Source organism: Cuculus canorus, chromosome 2, assembly GCF_017976375.1.
Source record: "Cuculus canorus isolate bCucCan1 chromosome 2, bCucCan1.pri, whole genome shotgun sequence".
Lineage (NCBI taxonomy): Eukaryota > Metazoa > Chordata > Aves > Cuculiformes > Cuculidae > Cuculus > Cuculus canorus.
In genome coordinates, this window is record NC_071402.1 from 155,050,522 (window position 1) to 155,070,763 (window position 20,242).

General features: G+C 42.8%; 1 protein-coding gene across 1 annotated transcript; it reads right to left on the reverse strand.

The window, feature by feature from the left end:
- Nucleotides 1-4,359: 4,359 nt before the first annotated feature.
- On the reverse strand, nucleotides 4,360-14,936 carry GORASP1 (golgi reassembly stacking protein 1). Its single transcript, XM_054058190.1, has 9 exons — nucleotides 14,781-14,936; nucleotides 12,737-12,817; nucleotides 11,505-11,708; nucleotides 10,437-10,523; nucleotides 9,932-10,062; nucleotides 9,241-9,382; nucleotides 8,462-8,606; nucleotides 7,187-7,342; nucleotides 4,360-6,498 (listed from the first exon to the last, which is right to left on the reverse strand). The coding sequence occupies exons 1-9, from the start codon at nucleotides 14,841-14,843 to the stop codon at nucleotides 6,215-6,217; spliced, it is 1,293 nt and encodes a 430-aa protein (XP_053914165.1). The 5' UTR covers nucleotides 14,844-14,936; the 3' UTR covers nucleotides 4,360-6,214.
- Nucleotides 14,937-20,242: the final 5,306 nt, after the last annotated feature.

Genomic DNA, 20,242 nt, shown 5'->3' on the forward strand with positions numbered 1-20,242 from the left:
ATGTGGAAAAGTTATATAAACCAAGACTGAGTTTCCAGATACTGAAAATGCCAGTACAGATTACTCAAAGCATTTGTTATGGGGACTGTCAAGTGGGCTGCTCTCAGAGAGGACACAGTAATTCAGTGACCAGACATGTTTCCAGAGCTTCCCAGCATCCATCTCTATGGAGTGTCAAGTGAGAGGTTTTTTTACTACTCAGTTTTAATTTCTTTCACTTTTTCTGTAATTGTGCTGTCCGTATGAGTCCTGAAGGCAAGAGCGGGAGAGGTCCCTGCACAGCATTTAGGAGTTAATGAGTCACAGCTTATTGTGGCAGTAGGAACAGAAAAATTAGTTCTGGCTGGAATCACTGGAAAGGCTGCTGACTTATGTATTTTTATTTTTCTTTTAATTTCCTAGTTCATAGTGGAAAGGGAGTTGTAAATTGGGTATTCAATAGTGTAACCAGTCTCCTAGAAAAAAACATTTAATTTGTGTATGACAGGAATTTTTTTTTCTCTTCACGTGCGGTAATGCTGAAAGCAGGAAAGCCAAGATTTAGCACCCCTTGAAGGATTTAGCATTAGCTTGTAGAAACAATAAAATAAATACTCAAAGTAAGCCCTAGGCAAGAGATAATAATATAGTTCTGCCTCATTGCCAGAAGTGGTGGAAAAATAAGGGACTTGGGATTTATTAGCTTGATTGTCTGTGTTGAATGAGAGAAGGGCAACCATACAGTTGCTTTATATCAATAAACATATTGCTGCTTTTCCTTTAAAAGCAAAGTGCATCACTCCCTTTCCCGTCCACAACATCATGAGCCAGAGCATCTGGATGTTGATGGTGACCAACCTTCTCCCCAAGTGCCTGTCTTTTTTAACACTTCCAGGGCAGCAGACTCCATCACTTCTCTGGGCAGCCTGGTCCAGTGTTTCACCACTCTTTCAGGAAAGAAATTTTTCCTGATACCCAGTCATCTAAAACTCCACTGGAACAACTTGAGGCCTTTCCATCTCATCCTGTTGCCTATTGCATGAAAGGAGAGACCAACACCCACCTCGCTTGAACCTCCTTTCAGATAATTAATTGTAGACAGTGATGAGCCCTCCTCTCCGCCTCCTTTTCTGTAGGCTAGGCAGTCCTGGTTCTCTCAGCTGCTCCTCATAACACTTCTTTTCCAGCTCCTTCACCAGCTTCATTTCTCTCCTCTGAACATGCTCCAGGACCTCAACATCTTTCTTGTAGTGAGGGGCCCAAAAACTGAACACTGTATTTGAGGTGTGGCTCCACCAATGCAGGGTACAGCGGGACAATCACTTCCCTGGTCTTGCTGGCTGCACTTCTGATACAAACCAGGATGTGTTGGCCTTCTTGGCCACCCGAGCACACTGTTGGCTCATGTCCAGCTGACTGTCAACCAGCACCCCCAGGTGTTTTTCTGCTGGGCTGTTTTCCAGCCTGTTGTGTTGCGACCCAAGTGCAAGACCCAGCATTTGGCCTTGTTGAATCTCACACAAGCTGAACTGTGGGCATCTCTTCCACACGTTGTTCTGATTGTTGCTGACTTGTGGGAGAGAAGGAGGTTGCAGAGGCCAATTTGCTGAGGTCAGTTAGTGTGGAGGTGCCAGGGAAGAGGAGAGAATGTGTTTGCCAAAGGTGAAGGCCTTTAACTGACTGCTAATAACATAAATACTCCAAATTTCGGCAATACATCACAGCAAAGTATTGCTTTTACTTTCGCAGAGGTACCATTTGATTCAGATTTATTCCAAGAAATTTCTTGACATTTAGCATCGAGCTTTAAGAGCAGGATCTTGTAGAGGTGCTGATGGCTCCCAAATGGAGCCAGGTGGAGTTCCAGCTAGCTAGTTAAAAACTGTTAATGACACATGTGCACTGAAATATGAAGAAAGCAAGTGACTAACATCATTTCCTGTACTGTGTGGTGCAGGTTTTTCTGTAAGTGGTTGCACAAACACCATGGAGACCAGCCGTACTGATGGGAGACTGGATGGGATGTGCCTGTCTCTCTCTGAGGATATTGCGACAGTGCTCTCACTATCTTTTTCATGGTACCATGGATGGTGGGTTACTTTTTGTAGCTTAATATAACTTAAAACAAACAGTTGCTTTGTAATTGCCGTTACAGCAGAACCAACGTGAATAAGTGTTTGCTTAAGGCAAGAACAAAGACGGAGGAGGATGTGTGGACATTAGGAGTAGTGCCCAGGAAATAATGGATTAGCACAGTCAAATCAAAGTCAACGAGTAACCTGTAGCTGCTTTCACTTAACAGCCAGAGGCAGAGGTGACAAGATCTTTTGTCATTGCTTGGAGGTGAAATGGAGGAAGATGAAGATTGGTAAGGGCACTGAGGGGAATTCTGAATTAAAAGATTTCACCCTGGGAGGCGTTTCTGCTAAATTCATGGTGCGGGAGCACAGGAATGCTGGGGTAGCTGAAGTCTCCTACTTCCCCATTTAGTGCTGAAATTCTAATGCTGGGTGAGATTAAACTCTGAACACCCTGGAAATGCATAATGGAAACCCATCAATACATGTGTGAGTGTGACTGCTGCTAGTGTTGCAGCCTATCTTCCTGCAGTATTCCTCAGTTACAGCTAAAAGGAATTCAGTCAACTGTGGCAACTTGGATGAGCAGCTTCTTCAGAGTAGTGGAGCAGCGGATTTGTGCCGATTCGGTAAATTGTCAAGCCTGCTGTCAAAGTTCAAGAGGAAAAATGAAGTCCTCTCTGTCAGAATTTGCTATTTCAACAATTCTTTCCAGTACTTGTTCATCGCAAAGACACTAAATGTATTCATTAATTCCAGCTGAACTTTAATTTGATAGTTTAGCATCCATATTGTTAACAATAAGACAGGTGTGTTTATCTCTAGGATGGTTATTTCCTTAACCATGATTTTGGGGGTCGGGAGCCTTCCTAGTGCAGGGCTATGCTGTCCAAACCTCCCATCAATCAAGTAACTTACTTCAGAGGGGAGGGCTGGATCCACCCCTCGGTGTTACCTTGTGTGGGGCAGGGTTTGATCAAGTTGCTCTGGCCTTTGAGTAGAGTTGTGAGTATCCAGGTGGGTGGAAGTCCCGGAGAGTCTTGGAGTGCTCATCTTGTGTGTGATCACCATTAACACCCAGGTGCTCCGGCTCATGATGTGGATGTGGAGAGGGAATGATGCACTTTGCTTTTAAAGGTAAAAGCAGCAATGTGTTTATTGATATAAAGCAGAGATTTAACGAAGTTTGATAATAAACGTGACAGTGGTTTAGGAGTTTCGGCAAGGTATACGTGTTCATTTACAGGACAGGGGCAGATAAAACTGTCAGAGAAACCCTCCTGTTGAGTCACAAGGTTCAGAAAGGACCACTTTGCTTTCTAAACGCCTTGGAGAGGAGTTGAGGTGTAGCTGGATCCTGACTTGGTCAGCAGCTTATGTCTAAAGGATTATGTGCAATCAGTCCTTTGTACCTCTTAGCTAGGATCACAGTGTTTTGGTGCACTTATTCCCAGTTTGCACACCGAGGGTCTATTGTGGCAAGGATTCTGTTAACCTTGAGAGGCATCCCTTTCAAGGGGAGATGTTGGCATGCAGCCCACTGTTGTTTCAGGATTTCTCAAAGGGCTTTTGGATCTGCTTATTATTTATGGAGTAAGGCGATTGACTCATGGTCGTATTTGCAAACTGATTGCAGGTGTGTTTCTTCCAGATTCAGCCTGAGTCAGACCCTAACCAGCACCGTGGCCAGGTGGGTGCATGCCCATACATCATCCCTTGCCTATTGCATTGTTCCTTCTCTCCCCCCAAATCACCCTGAGGTGGATGCAGGCATTACAACCATCACAGTCACCACTGGTGGTTATTGCTTGATCGGGATTTACTGGAAAAGGCCACGCTGGTGGGGTGGGGAGCACACTCTCACATGTGGCTTAGTGGAGGTGAGGATTTTCCCAATCCTTGCTACAATACTTGAGCTCTCAGTAGCCTTTTTGGGTTCAGTGTCTGCTGGGCTCATGTCCTCAGGCTTGACTATTAATTTTAGAGAGCAGCTCTAGTCAGGAAGCTTGTCCCCTTGTGCCTGGCCACACCAAACCACTGTGCGGTGTCACAGTACACATCTGCTGCATCCGAGCTCTAAAATCAGTACAAGGTATTAAATTTAAACCTTTATGTAGTCCTCTTTGTGATACTGCCGAGATACTCCTTGTGGCTGCAGAAGTATCACTGCTGAGTTTATAGATGTCATTAAAGCAGTGAGACAATCACAAAAATAAGAATCATGTCTTTATAAATATAAACCAGTTCCCTTCTCCCCTTCTGAGAGGCAGTGAACACAAAGCAGACTGGACACAGACCACTCTTAAGAGTTAAGCTATTTATTACTGTGACATTTAAAATTTAGTATGAGTTGACATTCCCCACTTTCCAGTTTTTAAAGGGTGCAGCATCACTTAGAAACAATTTTGACAATGATGCAAGACGAGAAACACTCCTAAATAAACCACAACAAAAAATGAAACAGGTCACCTAGATGCCTTCAGTTATCAGGATCTGAGACCAGACACTTACCAGTAACTTAAATTATGTTTATTTTAGTGTTTGGCTGTTCACCCTTGTAGCAGTCAGCTGGGAAGAAAAGAGGACGTTTATTTTAGCAATATGGGAAGAAAATCCGTTCAATTTTAACAGACCATTTAGCAGACTAGATTTGAAGTCTCTCAGTTCTGCTACCTGCAGTCAGGGTTTAAAGCATTCTTCTTTAAAGCAGAAGGCGTTTTGACCATCCTGCTCAGAGCTACTGTATTTCATGTCAAAACGGTATTTAAGGCAGATGAAGACAAAGGACAGATTTTACACAAGGCTGTACTCATCTGAAGACCCCTTTGCTGCAGCTGAGCTGTCATTGGCAAATCCATGTAACCCAGTCTCCTTATCCTGCACCATTCCTCAATTCCACCCTCCTCAGTCCTTTTGTGCTCTGATCTCCATTGGGAACAATGTAGAGACAGATCAGGAGACTGAGAAAGAAATCAGACAATACTGTGCTAAATAACCTTTTTCTAGTTCATAGCTTAAATGCCTGCTTAACATCATAAGCCATTCTCTTAAATGAGGAAGGATTTTCACCACATTAACTGTACCAGCTCTAGTGAAGTTATTCCCAATCAGCAACTTTAAAATTCCATTATAGATCACTGCCCTGAGGGGTACAAAAACACCCACTTGTTTCTTTTGTGCTTACTATTACATTCAGAAGCAATGTGAAGACAAGTGCAAACAAAACAAATAACCTACACAAAGCAATAGCTGTTGTTGCACTAACATGTTACGTGCCCTTGTCTTACACAAATCATCTTTTACCTATTTTTAAATAGAAAAGCACAACTCAAGAAGAGTACAACTAAAGAAAAGCTATTTCTTTGTCACTACAGAAACCAAGACACATTCAACTGCACTAAAAAGCTCAATCACCTGAAAACACATGAACCTGGCTTAAAATCATCTTTGACTTAAGTTTATTCCAAATAACTGTCATAGTCTCACGCCCTTTTTCAGACCACCACATGCTCCACTGAAGAGCTAAAGGGAATGACAGGACCCACCCACGTGATCTTATCCTTTCTGTATGATGCACCTTCAAACCATGTTGTGCTTCCTTTCCTGCAAAAGTAGTTGTGGAGAAGGTACACGAATAACTTACAGATAAGAGACTCTAAAACAAGAAAAATAACAGTTTGCAGAGTAGTAAGTAGGAATAAAGATATCTTGGGGTATGAAAGGCACAAAGCCTGTCAAAGTGAGGTACCGTTAGAAAAGCTTCCTAGCAAGTCAAAACCATAAAGAATTGGTTTTAATGCCATCAGTCACACTGAGGAAGTCATCATTGTCACTGTTCAGACAAAGTACCTTCATAAATACATTCAGAAGCATCTGAAGGCAAACGTGAATTCAGGAAGTCGACATTTCACCAGTCTCCACCTTGTTTCTGCATTAATTTCTCCATTAATTTGGTGACTTTGGACAGCATTCAAAGTTTGAGCAGATCAATCGGACAATGATTGGCAAAGACAATAGGATATGTATTTCATACAATTTCTTTTATAATAGTGTCTACACTAACAAAATAGAACACCTAACTCTTTCAAGATCAGAAAAATATTCCAAGCTGTAGTATCACAGCATATGGCAGTCTGTAAACAAAAGCTGCATCCATTTCACTCATGCTCCTGTGCAGCAGCTGCTTCTTTCTGTTCACATCCTGCTTCATCATCTGGTTTCACCGGAGTAGTGGTTAATGAACTCTCACTACTGTTTAAGAGCAGTTTTGTTTCTTGGTTGTCAGGATCAGTTCCTAGTGTTGTTTTTGAAGAAATTTCATTAGGAAGAACAAAAGAAGGTAAAGATGGAATTGAAGACAGGAGGTCATCCACCTCAGGCTTCTTGGCTGAGCCTTCAGAATACATGGATACATCTTCAGGGTTCAAACTTGAGGCATTTTCTGGGAAATAGAAATAATTTGTAAAAAAACAAAAAGCTTTCAGGCTAACGGACAGTCCTTCTGGTTACCATATATCTAGAAAATCAGCTCGAGCAACATACTTCATACAGGCACATAACCAGAGTCACAACTGTCAAATCCATGGGCCACGTTTACTCAGTTCTCCCCAAATTCAGAAAATCTGATGGTGCAAGTAGGTTGTTAGAGATCATGAACCATTTGGTCTGCTGTATTCTTAGGAGTTTTACTTTGTGTTACAACTCTCCTCACCACACCTTTTAAAAGGGAGACACATCCATAGTAAGATGTATTTCTTTTTTAAAACAGATAGATCATTATGAAGTTGACTGCAATTTTGTTTTCATTTTACAACTGTGAAGGTGAGCCTGTGGTGCCCAAAAAATCATTTAGACTTTAGAAATACCTGCTTTAAAGGTCAGTTTAATTTGGATCATCCAGATTTTCATTTAAAGAAAAAGATACACGTTGTATAATCTTATTAAAAGTCTATTTTTGTCCAATTTTGAACCTGATTTCTGCTACTTTTTCTGTCTCATTTTAGCCAATCCACTTTCTGTTTCTTAAAATAGGCATATTTCCAGAAACCATTATACTGTTGAGCAGGCATGAGCTGGTGCCATTCCAGAAATTAGGTCAGAACCCTACAGGAAATACTGAATGCACTTACCAAAATAAGCAGAAGCGTCATTGTTTGACATCAACTTTTCACTGCCTACTAAAGTATCTGCTGCTGGCATGTTGAAGGAGGCAGATGAAGACATGTTGGACACTTTAGTTAAGTCAGCGAGCTCAGGAAATGAAATACCAGACATATCTAGAAATCCTGAAGGAGAAAGGAAAATTACAGTACTGTTATAGCCATAACACAACATTCTTGATTCAAAAAGACATGTTCTATCCAGACTGAAGTCCATGGAGTCCCCTCCCCGCTAAATGCAAATAAATTTAACCTAAAAGTTAGCTGACATCAGTGGAAAGACTTCTGCAGAATGTTAACCTCTGTCGGTACTCACGGCAATCAAATTCTACAGCTCTGAAGTCCACTGGTGTCAAAAACTTTAAGGAAACAACTACCCATGCTCACTGTTCTACATTTAAGTCTTAACCTTTTTTAAGCCCTAATTAGAATCATAGAATGTCCCAAGTTGGAAGGGACCCAGAAGGATCGAGTCAAACTCCTTTCCCTGCACTGGACAACCCCAACTTTCACACCATGTGTCTGCGGGCGTCATCCAAATGCTTCTTGATTACTGTCAGGCTGGGCACCACGAGTGCATCCCTGGAGAGCTGTTCCAGTGCTCCACCACTCTTCTGGGTGAAGAGCCTTTTTCTAATAACCAATCTAAACCTCCCTTGGCATGTCTTCCTGCCATTCCCTCAAGTCCTATCAGTGGTCACCAGAGAGAAGAGATCAGCATCCGCTCCTCCTCCTTCACCTGTGAGGAAGCAGTAAACTGCCATATGGTCCACCCTCAGTCTCCCCCAGCCTGAAGAGATTAAGTGACTTCAGCCACTCCTCATACAGCTTCCCCTCTAGACCCTTAACCAACTTTGCAGCCCACCTCTGGACACTCTCCAGTAGCTTGATATCCTTCTTATATTGCGGCACCCAAAACTGCATGTAGTAGTCAACGTGGGGCTGCACCAGTGTGGAGTAGTGGAGAATCGCCACCCTCAACCGGCTAACAATGCCGTGTTTGATGCAACCCAGGACACAAGTGGAACTCTTAGCTCACATTCAAATTGCCATTGACCTGAACCCCCAGATCCCTTCCTGCAGGGATGCTCTCCAGCCTCTCATTCCCATCTACATGTACATCCAGGGTTGCCATGTCCCTAGGGCAAAATACAGCATTTGCTCTTGTTAAGCTTCATGCAGTTTAGTTTGTTTAGTTAGATGTCCTCTAAAGAATTGCTGGAAAGAGCACCTAAGAAAACATACCTGGATCCATAACTCTCTGGAGAGGGGGAGGAGGAGAAAGTGAGCTTTCAGGTGAATAACCACTCACTTCTTGATCTGTGGAATGATCCAAGTTCATAACTATTTCAGCATTGTCACTCTGAGAAGTGGGTGCCAGTAATGGAGTCTGGAATAACACAATGAGAAGGAAATGCATCTTTTAATATTTAAAGCTTCACCTGAAGGCGCCCTTCCTGTGAAAACATTCTGCCTCAGCCTTCACATACACAATTTCAGAGGGAATGTCTAACACCAAAACCAACAGTCAAGCCAGGGATTAAGACACGTTCCAAAGTAGCCTTTTAAAGCCAGTTCATTCTTAGAAGAACAGTCCATACTTAATTCTAGTAGGTGTCTTGATTTCCTAGTGAGAAAAGGGCATTCTTCTAACATGGTTCTCATTGACTGATATGGTGGTAGTATGCAAGTCTTCAAAACATGAAGAAAATGTGTGGCAAAATTTGTGTCAACCAACACTAGTGAAAGCATAATTGGAATATTCGGAATTGCACCCAAATACCATGAGAAATATGGAAGAATACCAGGTCAATGTTTGAGAAAATAAAGGGTACAGTTCAGCAAACAGAGTTTCTCAGTCATGCTGCCCTGTCACCTGCTCAGCATCATCAGTTCTCGTGTTGCCTTCACCTAATGCCATTTTGTTCAAGCAAAATTGTGTGTTGTACTCAAATATACTGTAATATAAATGTTCCAACAAGTAGAAAATTGTGAACCTCCAGAGAACATAACTGATTTCTTACCTCTGTGTAACCATTAGTAGATGGGACAGGAGTTCCAGCCTCTGGTAAGGGTGAAGGCGGTTTGCTTTCTTGCTTTTTCTTCACTACTGCAGACTGTGTTGGAATTCTATGCAAATAGCCATACCCGATACCACACCCTAAACTGTACAAGAGAAGTAAAACAAGACTTGAAAAAAAGGTGTTCTTAACAAAGCTACTAAGTGTTCTGACTCTTTAAAGCAAGAAGAGTTTGAATCTTTGATCTATGGCAAGAAACACCTACCTGCAAGAATCATTTCACTCACTTTTAGTACTCAAGGAGCACCCTGCTACTGACATTTACAGAAAGATAGCATAGATCTTTAGTAAATATATAATCTGACCTAATTTGGATTTTCTTCTTGTTTTAACTGAACATTTGACTGTGAGAATGTAGCTAGTGAATCTGCTGCAAGGGAAGTCACACAGATTTTGCCCTTAGTTTCAACTCAAACAGGATTAGAGCCAGAACATGCCTAATTCCTAGGTTGTAAGCTTTTTTTTTTTTTAAAGGAAAAATGGACGGGTTTGTGTGACAAGTGTAAGAAAACAAGGCTTAGCTTGAAAACGATAAACAGTAAACAATAATACTAATAATAATACTCTGAACAGAAGCTCATGTATGGTGAGTATATAACCTGATATCAGCCAGTGACTGTCCGGAGATCAGTACCTTCCTTCTCCACCCCAAGCTCCATTGGGAGTCACAACTACCTCTCGAATGGAATCTGCTTCAGTGTTATAAACCATCAGCTTCAATGGCTTCCCCTCATGGGATTCAATCAGTGAGAAGAAATCCTCTGACTAAGAAAAAAAGAAAGTAGTAGTTATTAAACTCAAACATGTAAGATAAGAAGCTGGAAGCAAGTTAGCATTTTACACAGTTATTTACTTCAATATGAGATACTAAAAACCCAAAGACAGATTAAAACACACTAGCGTTTCATCTTTAGGGAACTTCAGCAGATTTTTGGTAACTTTTTTACTGTCAGATTAAAAAAGATAATGTTTGCCTCGACCATAAAGCATCTGTCATGAAGATCAACCTCCCAACATCCCAAAAAACTATCTCCAAACGTTTTATGTACATGCAATCAGATTTATAAGAAACCCAAACCCTACAACATACACTTGGCAGGCATGAGCATAGTCACTACTTGAAGAAACATGCAGCCTACCTCTTGAAGAATCTGATCAGATCCAACGATGTAGTCAGCGTACGGCTGAAGACCAGCCAGAGCTGCAGGAGATGCAGGTTCAACATCCTGGGAAAGAATAATTAGTGTCATCTGCACTCGCAGTGGGATAAATTATCCCAAGAGCAAAAAAGGAAATCTAACTCCAAAAAGAACAGAAAGAAAGAACATTTTATTTATGTGATAAACTAGAAGTCTCTGAACAGTCTACATCTAGGTGTGACATAAAATCACAGAATGGTTTGGGCTGGAAGGGACCTTAAAAGATCATCCAGTTTCACCCCACTGCCATGGGCAGGGACACCTTCCACTGGATGAGGTTGCTTAAAGCCTCATCCAACCTGGTCTTGAATATCTTGTTAAACATGCTGAATAAGACCAAGATACTACCAGTTTGAAAGGAGATACTCTGAAGATGTTGAGAAGCTGACATTTACTTAAACAACCAGAAAATAGCAAAAGGTTATGTCAGTCTTTCCTAGGCTCTTCTACTCTTTCAGCTCTCTCACTTAATTTTAAAATAAATTTTGGCACTTTTTGCAACTTCTGCTTTGATGTTTAGCCAACACAGAGACACCTATCAAGCTAGAATCTTTTTTGCTTTACCACTGATTCTTTAAGGTAATACAAAACATCGGAACAGACTGCATGGGGAAGTGGTGGAGTCAGCATCCCTGGAGGTGTTCAAAAAATGTGTAGGCATGGCACCTTGGGATATAGTTTATCAGTGCTGGGCTGATGGTTGGACTCAATGATCTTAGAGGTCTTTTTCAACCTCAATGATTCTATAATTCTGTGGAAGAAACCTTCTGCCCATCACAAACTATTTAGTCAGGTTGGGATGGAGTTACTTTTCTTCACAGTCACGGGCAACATTAAGTCACCCATTACTTGTCAATATTCAAATAGCTCAGACAAACTTTCAAGACTGCGTTCCATTCTTCTGTGTGATTTCAGCGTTGTACTTCTACTTACGGGTTACTTCTAAACATTACGCTTTAAAACAGGGTTGTATGAATACTAACAAGCCACTGAAGAATTCCATCTCACCAAAACATGCCATACGTGTTCACTGGCTCCCTGGAAACTGCAGAACCTCACGCTGGCTCCAAGAAGACCTTGTCCTCCCCACATGTTACTGGGAATCACCTCCACCTCTCTTATTTTCATTGTTTTGATGTTATATACCTCCAGCTTTACTGCTTTTTCAGCATTTGCCTTCAGCAAATCTTTCAACATATTGTTTTCTTTATTCTGTAGAGCACAGAAAAAGAGATATGATTAACATTGTTTCTAGTTGCACCTGTAACAGAGACATCATGTGGAATTTGAATATAAAGAACCAAAATGGTCGAAGTTTAGGCTCTGTTTTTTACCAGCAGTTCAATTTTCTTTTATTATAAAGTAAGCCAGTACTGTCAGCTTGTGTCTCTTCATGCAAGTAACTACTATTACTCAGTTTTGTCACTTACTTTCCTAATCTTCATACCCGCTATTAAATAATATCAAGAATATTAGATATCAACTGTGTGGTCGTAACAATGAGCAGCATCATTTTACTTCATGTCTCTGATCCCAGCCCTTACTCAATAGTAAGTTACTTCAAAGTCACTGCAAACTGAGTTTGAAAGGACAACTTATTTGCGAGCAGCTTGGAGGAACATTGGGTTTGGTCACGTTAAAAGATTGACTGTGACCTTCCACCGTTGTAACAATAATTTCAGACAGACAACTCCACTAATAAAAGCAAGACAAACGTAATGAGTTCAGCTTGTATGTCGCTAGGACAAAGCATATAACCAAACCTGTGAGCCTCTTAAACCAAAGAAACACCAACCCAAATCTCAGCTTTTATTTCATAACTCTCCCTACAGGAACCCTCTTCCCAGCCTGAAGTATGAGCAGACAGGCCATGATTCTTTTTTGTGTTTCATCAAATGCTGAAAGAAGTTTGTTTAATCAAATGTTGAGCTCTTACCATTGACTCATCCATTCAATATTCACCTTGGCAGAAAATTTGCATGAGTCAGTACTATGATAAACATTGTGTTAACCTGTTAAGAAGTTAAGGTGGCTAAAGGCATAAATAACATGTTCTTCATATTTGGTTCCAGCCAGCGAAGACACTGTGAACCCCACCAAGTTTACTTGATCCTATTAATGCCATATACAATGTACGAAAGGAAAAACTTTCTTTACTGTGACAGCTTTGGCTTCTACCTTTCATTATTAAAACATCCATATTTCATGCAGCAAAAAAAATAAAACCACTGGAGGCTTACAAGCCTGGTGTGTCCTATTGCGATGATGAAATCAAAGAAAGGTTCCAGTCCTCCTTGTTGGGCTGGGGAGTTTTCTTGAACCTGCAAAACATACATTTTATTTGTACTACACATTGCTCTCTAGTTACATTAAGTGACCATGTTAATCTTTACACTTGATTCAATATTTACTTTTGAGTTGAACCAGAGACGAGGTGCCAAATGGCAAAGCTCGGGAAGCAGTCCACAACTGTGAACTTACTGGTGTCCTAATTAAGCTGTGAAAAACAGGTACTGAATGCCATAAAAGACAAAAGTATTGTGATGCAGAACCCACAGCAGGAACGTATTAAATATTTCAAAAAGGGCCTAGTTTTCCAAGTGCTACTTCAAGATTTTTTTTTTACTGTGCTACTGAGAGCCTGAACATAATGAGAGCCTCCGGTCAGACCTCAGCAGTTTTTTTACATCAACAGAATTTACAGTTAGATTTCCACAACTAGCAGCACGTTAGATCAGGAACACTTAAGAGAGCGTTATACTCTTACTCTTGTGGTTATCTAACCACAAGTTAGAAAATTGCCATCACTTACAGAAGATATATAAGAAATAAGAGTTACAACATCTCAATTTCATTATAAGCAAGTTATCACAGAACAGATGTAATAAAGAAATAAAGAGAATAGCTATTAAAATGCATCCACACCAGGAAAAATCTGACTAGAAATCACACAGATGTAATACACACAGATTGTATGAGACTGCCCACCTCAAGATCCACTAACAAAGTAACATAAGATTGAGGGAACCATTGCAAACACACTAACAGTTCACCCTGCTGTAAGTTTACTTTCTGAGAACTCAGCAGTACAGCCTGTAACCTGCAATACACTTGACTTCTGAAAGCCACCCCACAATTCAAGCTCCGAGTTAGAGCCCATGCATCATCTAAACTGAAAAGTTAATTACTAGCAAAGTTAAAAATGTTACGTCTTGTATTTGGTCTTCTGTTACCAAACTACTATATTTTACTATATTTTTAAATAAAGTTGTAGCAGTAATGGGCTTTCACTGACGTCACTGTCTATACATGCTATAAAACATACATAAGCAGTAGCACGGTTACTTCAGCAGAAGCTTTTAAAGCAAAAAAGCCCCCTAAATCGCATCAAAAGAAAACAGCCAGTTTACACAGACCCAAGCTAAAGATTAAGGAATTTCAGCCTACATCGCAAGTCTAAATAATGTGCAAGAAGCCTAACAACAAAACTATCACCTAACACAATGTCAAGGATGAAAATGTACACAAAAATACATGCATGGAGGTTCTTAGAGCGCTCCTGATAGTGTTGCCCAGATGTCCAAAAGCCACAAAGATTACAGGAAGCTGTAAGTTGTAGAGAAAGCCTGCAGTACTTGCCCTTCAAAATTACACTATATAGAATCATAGAATGGTTTGGGCTGGAAGGGAAACTTAGACCATCCAGTTCCACCCCCCCCTGCCATGGGCAGACACCTTCCACTGGACCAGTTAGATGTCAAGGCTGAGAATGTGCACAAAAATAAGTGCATGGAGGTTCTTACAGAGCTCATGTTACTGTTGTCCACATGTCTAAAAGCCACAAAGATTCCCACAGGAAGCTGTAAGTCATAGAAAAAGCCTGCAGTACTTGCCTTTCAAAATTACACTATATAGAATCATAGAATGGTTTGGGCTGGAAGAGAAACTTAGAGACCATCCAGTTCCAACCCCCCTGCCATGGACAGGGACACCTCCCGCTGGATCAGGTTGCTCAAAGTGCATCCTAACCTAACACCTCCAGGGATGGGACAGCCACAACTTCCCTGGGCAACCTGTGCCAGGGCCTCCCCACCTTCAGAGTGATGAATTTGTTCCCGATGTCTAGTCTAAATCTCGCCCCTTCCAACTCATCAGGAGGTCCGCGCACCGCCCACACGCCCCAGGCGAAGCCTCCACACCCGGGGCCTCCCGCGAACGGGCCCGAGGAGCCGCCCGCGCCCTCCCTGCCGGCCCAGAGGGACAACCGGCACCTCAGAATCTCACCCCGTGTACGTGGAAGCCCTCGGCGCCGCCGTCAGGGCCCTGAGAGCTCGATCCCAGCCCCATCCCCACCGCCGGGACCGGGACGAGCGCCTCAGGCGGCGGCTGCCACGGGCATCGCTCTCGCGACCCTCCCCGCGCTAAGGCCTGAGCAAGCGAGCGCCGAGCGCAGGGCCCGCACGTGGCGCAGGGGATCGGTAACTCAGCTCGACTGGCGCTGCCTGCCGCGTGACGCTCGGCAGCTGCCAGTGAGCGGGGACGGAGGGGGGGAGGAGCACGTGGGCGAGGGGCGGGGCGAGGGGGAGCCGTGAGCCCAACGGCGCTGAACCAGAGTTAGAGAGGATCGTAGGATCATAGAATAACCAGGTTGGAAGAGACCATTTGGATCATCGAGTCCAACCACTCATATCTGCCACTAAACCATATCCCTGAGCACCTCGTCTGAGAGGGATAGAATCAGAGGGTCGTAGAATCATAGAATCGCAGTCACTAAGTTGGAAAAGACCTCTCAGATCATCGAGTCCAACCATTCCTCTCTGTTACTAAACCATGTCCCTGAGCACCTCATCTACCCGTCTTTTAAATACCTCCAGGGATGGTGACTCGACTCTGGTGTTATCTGCTGTGTGCAGGAAAGCCAAAAGTTAGAACAGACTGTGATAAAAATACGTATATAGGCATGCCGACACTGTTCCTCATGCCCACTGGCAGGAGAACAAGTCCTACAGCAACACAGAATTCAATAGCCCTTCTCTCTCCATAAATGTGGGAGGCAGCTTTGCTATCTGATAGAAGAACAGTCTCCCTTTGAGATGAAGTCCTTCCCTTCTTCTGAGATATTGTTGACAAAGCCTGGAAAGACATTCACTGTCTCTTAATCCATCTCCCTACCATAGGGGAAATCATAGAGTCACAAGGTTGGAAAAGACCTCTTAGATCATCGAGTCCAACCATTCCTACCTGCCACTAAACCATATACCTGAGCACCTCGTCTACCCGTCCTTTAAATACCTCCAGGGATGGCGACGCAACCACTTCCCTGGGCAGCCTCTGCCAGTGCTTCATAACCCTTTCTGTGCAGAAATTTTTCCTAATGTCCAATCTAAGCTTCCCCTGAAGCGGCTTGAGGCCATTCCCCCTTGTCCTGTCCCATGTCACTTGGCAGAAGAAGCCAGCACCCACCTCTCTACTACCTCCTTTCTGGTAGTTGTAGAGAGCAATAAGTTGTAGAGAGCCTCCTCAAGGCTAAACAACCCCAGTTCCCTCAGCTGCTCCTCGTAAGACTTGTTCTCCAGCCCCTTCACCAGTTTCGCTGCTCTTCTCTGGACACGCTCCAGAGCCTCAACATCCTTCTTGTAGCGAGGGGCCTAGAACCGAACACAGTATTTGAAGTGCAGTCTCACCAGTGCTGAGTACAGAGAGAGAATAACCTCCCTGGACCTGCTGGTCACGCTGTTTCTGATATAAGCCAAGATGCCATTGGCCTTCTTGGCCACCTGGGCACACTGCTGGCTCATGTTCAGTCGGCTGTCAACCAACACCCCCAAGTCCTTCTCCTCCAGGCAGCTTTCTAGCCACCCTTCCCCCAGTCTGTAGCACTGCACAGGGTTGTTGTGCCCCAAGTGCAGGATCCAGTATTTGGCCTTGTTAAACCTCATGCCATTGGTCTCAGCCCATCGTTCCAGCCTGTTCAGATCCCTTTGCAGAGCCTCCCTACCCTCCGGCAGATCGACACTTCCTCCCGGCTTAGTGTAATCTTAAGGGTCTTTTCCAAACTAAATGATTCGAAGGGAGGAGGTCATTTGGGAAATCTCCATTACATCTTCTTCTAGTGCTTCCTACAGATCCAACCTCACTGGGAATTGGACTGAATATACATATAAACACTAGGAGGACAGGATTCTAAATACCATTTAGCCAAGTTGTAGAGAGCCTCCTCTTCTCAAGGCTAAATAAACCCAGTTCCCTCAGCTGCTCCTCATAAGACTTGTTCTCCAGCCCCCTCACCAGTTTTGCTGCTCTTCTCTGGACACGCTCCAGAGCCTCAACATCTTTCTTGCAGTGAGGGTCCCAGAACCAAACACAGTATTCGAGGTGTGGTCTCACCAGTGCCAAGAACAGGGGCAGAATAACCTCCCTGGACCTGCTGGTCAAGCCGTTTCTGATACAAGCCAAGATGCTATTGGCCTTCTTGGCCACCTGGGCACACTGCTGGGTCATGTTCAGTCGGCTGCCAATCAACATCCCTAGGTCCTTCTCCTCTGAGCAGCTTACTAGCCACTCTTCCTCTATTCTGTAGCACTGCATAGGGTGTAGCACTGCATAGGGTTGTTGTGCCCCAAATAGAGTGGTTAGGGTTGGAAGGGAGCTTAAAGATCATCCAATTCCAACCCCCCTGCCACAGGCAGGGACACATCCCACTAGATCAAGTTGCTCAAAGCCTGGTCGAACCTGGCCTTGAACACTTACAGGCATGGGGCATCCGCGACTTCCCTGGGCAACCTGTGCCAGTGTCTCACCACTCTCATGGTGAAAAAAATCTTCCTTATGTCTAGCCTAAATCTGCTCTTCTCCTGTTTATACCCATTGCCTTAGTCCTATCACTACAAGACTTTGTGAAAAGTCCCTCCTGGGCTTTCTAGTAGCCCCTTTCAGGTACTGGAATGTCACTATAAGGTCTCCTCAGAGCCTTCTCCAGGTTGAACAAGCCCAACTCTCTCAGCCTGTCCTCATATGGAAGGTTCTCCAGCCCTCTGGTCATCTTTGTAGCCCTCCTCTAGACCTGTTCCAACTGTTCCATATCCTTCTTATGTTGAGGATTCCAGAACTGGACACAGTACTCCAGGTGGGATCTCACAAGAGAGGAACAGAGGAACAGAATAACCATGTCCCCAAATCGCTTGTGTCAGCTAATGTACAGTGGACTATAACCAGAAGGTGCAGGGAGCTCCATACTTAGCAGTCATGATTTGTCTCCATGAGAACTAAATGAAAACAATCAAAAGTTATCACTTTATATTACATTCAGTAGAACTCTTCATCAGTGGATGCTATGATCAAATTATCATAGAATCATTAAGGTTGGAAAAGACCTCTAAAATCATCCAGTCCACCTGTCAGCCTAGCATCAACGTGCCTGCTAAACCATATCATAGAACCATAGAATCTCTAGGGTGGAAAAGACCTTTGAGATCCTCAAGTCCAACTGTACCTGTCCACTACTAAGTCATATCCCTAAGCACTTCATCTACGCATCTTTTAAATACTTCAGAGACGGTGACTCAAACATCTCCCTGGGCAGCCTCTGCCAGTGCTTGATAACACTTTCTGTGAAGAAATTTTTCGTGATGTCCAATCTAAACTTCCCCTGAAGTGGCTTAAGGCCATTCCCTCTTGTCCTGTCACCTGTCGCTTGGGAGAAGAGACTAACACCCACCTCTCTACAACCTCCTTTCAGGTAGTTGTAGAGAGCAATTAGGTCTCCCCTCAGCCTCCTCTTCCCCAGGCTAAACAGCCCCAGGTCCCTCAGCCACCTCTCATAACACTTGTGCTCCAGGCTCTTCACCAGCTTCATTGCCCTTCTCTGGACATGCTCCAGTACCTCAATGTCCATGTAGTGAGGAGCCCAAAACTGAACACAAGATTTGAGGATGGCAGCTTGAGCTTCAGAGCCCTTTTTTCCTTTGGCAGCAATAGGCTTTCACTTGTAAATAAGAGGGAGTTTTTACATATATTCTTACAAGTCTCTATAAAAAACAGTTTACAACTGTTCTCATTCTAATAGCCTTTTAAAAATTGTCCTCCTGTTTGAATAATCCAGAAAGAGATTGTTATTAATGTGCAATGCCTGATTTGCACTTTTCCAATGAGAGTGTTTTCCTCCCTCTAAACGTATACGATGAGTATTCTCACCAGCTGAGAACATTGCAGCCTTAGAGCTGAAGAAGCAAACCAATCATCCAATGTATCTGTTTTTTTCAAGCCATAGGGAGACTTCTGTTTAGGTAATTATTAAGAAGGGGTGATACTTCCATTCCCCTGAAATTTCATATCTGCTGCACTCTGTTTTACTTCAAATGAATTCTGATTCTACCTTTGACTCATTAATGGAAGAGTTCTGAATGTTTTCAGAATAGTCATAATTTTAAGTGTTATTACATTAATATATTTAAAGTGCTGGTTATATTTCCTGTGTGAGTACTTTTGTTCCAGTATAAAATCATCTATTTTACTAAAAATCCTTGGTAGATACTGCTCTCACCTCCAAGATGTCATTCTTCCAAAGGATGCATCCACTTAATTTCTGTGATTCGAGTGTGAAGTGTAAAGACAGAAGAGAAAAAGGTGCTTTCTCCATACTTTGCCTTTGCCTCCAAATGTAGCTCTTAAATTCTCTGTCACTGTAATAGCTATTTATGCTTGAAAGCCATATGTACTTGCTCATTTTCTCCAAAGAAAGACAAGGATATTCTCAGGAGCCTTTTTAAGTAACTTTTTTTCTTATTATCTCTAAGCTGTTACTGAAGATCCCTGCATCTTATTCTTGAGCATATGGTAGACGTGCACATAAGTACTCAGAAAAAATAAACTGCTGACAAACATTTTCCTGTGTGTCCTGCTGGATGTATTTGGGAAAGTTATCACGTAATTATATTTTTTCTTAAATTCCTTTTCTTCAGCGGCTTTTATAACAGTGGTGCCAATGAAGAACTGCAATGTTGGCCCTGTAATTGCATTTCTACAAATAATAGAGATAAATCTTTCTTCAGACATAGCAAAGGTAAATGATCTGATTTCAGTATAAAACAAGTACCTAGGAAGTAAAAGACCATAGCAAAAAATGAATACAGGAATTGTTTGTGCTTGTGTTTACTATGAAAGATCATGGAATCATAGAATGGTTTGGGCTGAAAGGGGCCTTAAAAATCATCCAATTCCACCCCGAATGCCTTGGGCAGAGACACCTCCCACTGGATCAGGTTGCTCAAAGCCACATCCAACCTGACCTTGAAAACCTCTGGACTTTGAGCCATTGACCACAACTTTTTGAATGTGACCATCCAGCCAATTCCTTATCCACAGAGCGGTCCATCCATCAAATCCACGTCTCTCCATTTTAGAGACAAAGATGTCATGTTAGACAGTGTCAAATGCTTTGCACAAGTCCAGGTAGATGATATTAGTTACACTTTCCTTATCCTCCAATGCTGTACAGGTAAATGACTTGAACCTTAGGTGTCAAAGTCATTGTAGTCAATGGAAGTCTAGAATGTGGAGAATTGTTCAGCTCACCTAAAGTACACACCTACCTTAAGTCAGGTCAACAGCGTTGTAGACTCCATTAACCATACCAACTAGAGGTTGGTTTACTCATCTGCACTGGACATCTATTGCAATTTGTGTCAGCCTAGCATGTTGGACCCTGAGTGCTAAGTCAATGCATTGAGATCAGTGCCACAATCCAA